We start from the raw sequence: 5,121 nt of genomic DNA, 5'->3' as shown, positions 1-5,121 counted from the left end.
GAGATTCCGTTGGTCGGGCTGGGCACATGGCTGGCCGAGATTGGCCTTAGATGTATGAATGTTAGAACAATGCTGCACTTGATTTTGTACTAAGTTTTCCATCAGTTCTAAATATTTTTTTTATGGACACTTTGAATGCGGTCCTTAACTATTAATATTCTTTGACTCAAACCTTGTTGGTTTTTCAAATTTTTATCGAAGTTCTTAAAATTAATGTGATAATGTATTTCTATGTAGGTTACTATATTTTTAGATTAAAAATTGAAATTTATAGTCGTTTATATTAATGAGATTTTAAATATAAAAAAACCCATAATTTATGGATTAAAATTACTAAAATATAAATTATACTCTCCAATATATTTTGTGTGTGTTTGTGTGTGTGTGTGTGTGTGAGTATAAAATGGGTACATTCTTCAAAACCACACAAAATAATAGATATTAAGCTTAATAACATTAGTAAATTTCTTTGATTAAACTTGATATGTATACATTCTCAAATCAAGAAAAAGTATGTACCCATATAAGTTTAAAATGGATTAGAAAAAAATTGAATAGATTTTATTAAAAAAAGGGTTACATTTTACATACAACAAATTGGTATATTTAAGAATTGGTACATTTTAAGATTAAAATTGAAAAATTACATGAATGAGTACATATAAGATTAAAAAATTGGAAACCTTTTTATAAAAAATTAAGGGATACAAACTTATTCTATTTTTTATTTTTTGGAAATGTTTTGAATTGAAATTTAGTTAGGAGTTCAATAAAGGTGTGAGATTAAAATCCTAAATTATGTAACTGACATGTAAATTCATTATTGTATTAATGCTAGGGACTTTTATCAAATTTTGAAAACTAATAAGGTTTCAGTCAGTGAACATTAGTAACCAGTGACCGGATACTAATTTTTCTTTTCTTTTCTTTTTTTTTTTAAGTCTCTTTCGAAGTCTTCTTATGTATTAATCTACCCTATTTACCCTGATCCTCTATCCCGTAATCGCATCTTCTAACCGGAGAATTTGTAGATCTTTAGTTCACATGTTCAAACCACCTTTATTAGTAATACTACGAACTTGTTGACATACCAAAAGTATCTTAATTTTGCAAATGATAAGAGTTTGAATACATCATCCCCTAATTTTGGTTGTAAATATAACAAAAAAAACACCCAACTTATAGCGAGAATTTCATTTTATCCCCCGAATTTGGAAGTGTACCTCATTCCAACTACTAGTAACGTCGAGTATGAAATTAAAAATTGGAAAAATTAGGACGTGGTCCTAACAACCAATGTTTATTGATTGAAATATTATTGATTTTTAAATTTTGATGAAAGTCTTTTAGCTTTTGTCCATATTAGCAATTTAAGCATTATTATTATTATTGTTATTATTATTATTATTATTATTATTATTATAGATTTTTTTTTCTAACAAACAATATTATTGACACTAAGAGGGGTTCTGCATTTTTATTATTATCATTGATTTTTTTAACAAAGTATATTATCTATACTAAAAGAGAGGGGGTGTGCCAATTACTCGCAATGAGTTAGCAACAATATGCTTAAATTCACTCCCTCACCCTCTTAGTGTATATATTGTTTAAGAAAAGAAAAGAAAAAAAAAAGAAAAAACTCTCTTTTTAGTTAATTTTTGATATTTTGAGTATTTTAATTTGTTTGAATGATATATATTAGAAGATTCGTAAGTCGTAACTCGTTGTGGGTGCTATATATATTCGAAGAGGTAGACACTTTTTAATTTCCATAAAATGAAAAGTTTAAACCACATTGAATATGTACAAAATGTACATTTTAAACCATATTCCCATAAAATGGAAAATTTTAAATTTCCACAAAATGTGCATTTGCTTAACGGAAAAACTCAACTTGATGTGATTGAAGGCATCCTCTTTGATGTTCAATGTTTGAAATAACCGATGAGGTCAGTAGAATTTGTCTTTGCTTCTTGTGTTTGCAACAAGGCAGCGCATCTAATGACTTCGTTTGTTGCCTGGGAAGGGAGCTTTCATAATTGGGATGGTCTTGAGCCATAATGATTGTTTAATACTTGGCTTCAAATGTAAATATTTCCATTTGAATATAATAAAATTTCTTTCTTTTGACATATCCCATATAAATGAAAGTTTTAAATTTCATAATTAATAAATTCCATAATAGTTATGTGGAAATACATTACATTACTAATATGCTGCGGTGTATAAAATTAAAAAAATAATAATAATAAAGTTTCCTTCAAAAAATATTATTAATTTCCATTTCGATTTCAATAATACATTGTATGTGAAAACTGAAAAGAAAACTTACGAATAGCGACGTTTTCCGTTTAGTTTTTGGTCAAACAATGCATTCTTCCGCTTTAAATGTTGGCCTTTTATGCGACGTGTGTAAACTGACGTGATTCGTTTGCCCTTTAGCCGTTTTCCTCCCGCTATAAATACGAACTGAGCCAATTACAATCGTAGCAGGTGTGAAGTTTTCTGCAAACAAAACACAAAAAGCGGAAAATGGCGAAAGCAATTCGGTTCTTTGAGCTCAGCACTGGGGCCAAGATTCCGTCAGTCGGACTGGGAACTTGGCAGGCCGAACCTGGCGTCGTCGCTGCTGCCGTCACCGCCGCCATTAAGGTATTTTCCGTTGGCTTAATTTTGAATTCCAATTACAAAAAAAAAAAAAAAAAAAAAAAAAAAAAAAAAGAATTTCAGTTTTGATTATTAATTGCACGTTCGTTTTAATGTAGATCGGATATAGGCATATTGATTGTGCTCAAGCTTATGGAAATGAAAAGGAGGTATTTTTTTATTATTTGGGGTTAACACTTATCAGCTTAATTAATCTGGTTTAGAGAATTAATTGGTGTGACAATGAAACAGTGACCGATCATAATTTCGTGAATTTTGTAGATTGAGTTTGCTCTGAAGAAGCTTTACGATGATGGTGTAGTGAAGCGGGAGGACTTGTGGATCACTTCAAAACTCTGGTCTGTTTCCAATATGTTAATAACTCCGGAAACATACATGAATGAAACTGGTTACGAACTTTTAATCCAAACACTAGATTTATAACTTTATATACAACTTATTGTCGGTTTACTGTCCCAGTTTTGTTTTTGAGAAAAAGTTTGTAGCGGGTTCTGTTTATGTGCGTTTTCCTATTGAATTCTTGGCTCTCGAGTCTTTACTATCTGATTGGAAAGGTTGAATTTGAAATTACATTTGTCTGCACTGTGCAGGTGTAGCAATCATGCACCAGAAGATGTGCCAAAGGCACTAGATAGTACCCTGCAGGACTTGCAACTCGATTATCTCGATCTGTATCTGGTATGTTAGGCACATTTAAATACTCGTTCTTAATACGTACATATGTATATACATGCATACATGATACATACAGAGGATAATCTTTTGTCAAACAATATGATATCTTCGTTTGCTGGTGTATGAGTTTCGAATTTGGATCGTACATTCAGATGAGAGTTCGACATACCAACACAAAATATGTGAAATCTTTGACAAAACGACATTTATTATATACATGAATAGAATGATTTCTTCGAAATTAAAATTAACATTGGTTTATGCTTTAGTTAGTTTTGGACTGTGTTGTATCTGGTAATAAGGACGCAATACAACAAGCTTGCAAGTCTCACTAGCTTCATATAAATTGGAAAAATTGTTGTGTATTTGTCACTGAACGTGCATAAAATTATTGTAGATCCACTGGCCTGTCAAGATGAAGAGTGGTTCAGTTGGTTTTAAGCCTGAAAACCTTGACCAACCTGACATTCCCAGTACTTGGAAAGCACTGGAGGCAGCATATGATTCTGGCAAGGCCAGGGCTATTGGGGTTAGCAATTTTTCTACCAAAAAGCTAGGAGACCTGTTAGCAGTGGCGCGCATCCCTCCTGCTGTTAATCAAGTGGAAAGCCACCCTCAATGGCAGCAGCAGAAGCTACATGAATTCTGTAAATCCAAGGGAGTCCACTTAAGTGTGAGTGTTCATCAATACAGTAAAACGTTGATTTCAAAACTCACACGCTGCTGCTTGCTGGTATAATTTTGTAATGAATTTCTTATATCAGGGATATTCACCACTGGGATCCCCAGGCACAAGTAGCATTAAGGGTGATGTCCTTAAGAATCCAATCCTATTGTCGGCAGCAGAGAAGCTGGGAAAGACTCCTGCTCAAGTGGCTATCCGGTGGGGATTACAGTCGGGCCACAGTGTTCTGCCTAAGAGCACAAAGGAGGAAAGGATCCAGGAAAACTTTGATGTTTTTGACTGGTCTATACCTGAAGACTTGCTTGCAAACTTCGCTGAAGTAAAGCAGGCAAGTACTCTGCCAAATTCAACCCGTCTTTTCTTCTTCTTGGTGTATAGCATGCCTGAATGAAATTTCTGTTTAAAAAGATTCGGTTTAGTAGCATCTACTAGTATAATTTATCTGTGTCGTTGTACATATCCAATGGGTTTAGGCTTATTATAAGCTTGTTGTGATTCGACTTTGCTAAAGTTTCCCTGTAATTCCTTGCAGGAGAGGCTACTTAAAGGTACTGGATTTGTCAACGACACGCACGGTGCCTACAAGACCATCGAGGAACTCTGGGACGGCGAATTGTGAGGAGCATAGCTTGGATGGGTGGATGTTAGAAACATTCGGCTTTTTTATATGCTTTAATGTCTTAGCCTGTTTGGTTGTAGCTTGATTTTCAAAAGGGTGAATTCATAAGCTCTAGTACTTGTGTTAAGCATTGTTCTAATAAAGATTATTCAGAATAATTGAAATATCAAACCTTTTCGGATTCTTCTGTCATGAATTATTGATATCAATTACCATTTGATGTAATGGCATCTGCAAAATGTCACCTTCTACGGAGCCAGAAATACCAAGTTTTAGGCAATAAGGTTGTGCATACTTTATGAGGCATTTCACAAACAGTTTGTCCAAATAATGGCATTCAATTATGAGCTCATTTGGAACTGTTTTTAAAATAACTGAAAGCGTTTTTGGTGAAAATATTTATAGAACCAATTTAGTGCTTTCTGGTGAATTCTGGTAAAAATAAAAGTGAATCTTGAAAGAACACTTAAAT

The 5,121-nt window shown here is 33.1% G+C and overlaps 1 protein-coding gene across 1 annotated transcript; it reads left to right on the top strand.

Annotated features, from left to right (window-relative positions):
- Positions 1–2,458: 2,458 nt before the first annotated feature.
- LOC137745399 (aldo-keto reductase family 4 member C10-like) lies at positions 2,459–4,874 on the top strand. The gene is made up of 7 exons (XM_068485352.1): positions 2,459–2,655; positions 2,769–2,819; positions 2,932–3,008; positions 3,261–3,348; positions 3,743–4,018; positions 4,110–4,358; positions 4,563–4,874. Exons 1-7 carry the CDS (start codon positions 2,536–2,538, stop codon positions 4,647–4,649), a joined length of 948 nt encoding a protein of 315 aa, XP_068341453.1. The 5' UTR covers positions 2,459–2,535; the 3' UTR covers positions 4,650–4,874.
- Positions 4,875–5,121: the final 247 nt, after the last annotated feature.

This window comes from Pyrus communis, chromosome 9 (genome assembly GCF_963583255.1).
Source record: "Pyrus communis chromosome 9, drPyrComm1.1, whole genome shotgun sequence".
In the NCBI taxonomy this organism is placed as follows: domain Eukaryota; kingdom Viridiplantae; phylum Streptophyta; class Magnoliopsida; order Rosales; family Rosaceae; genus Pyrus; species Pyrus communis.
This window is presented reverse-complemented; position numbering and strand designations above follow the sequence as displayed.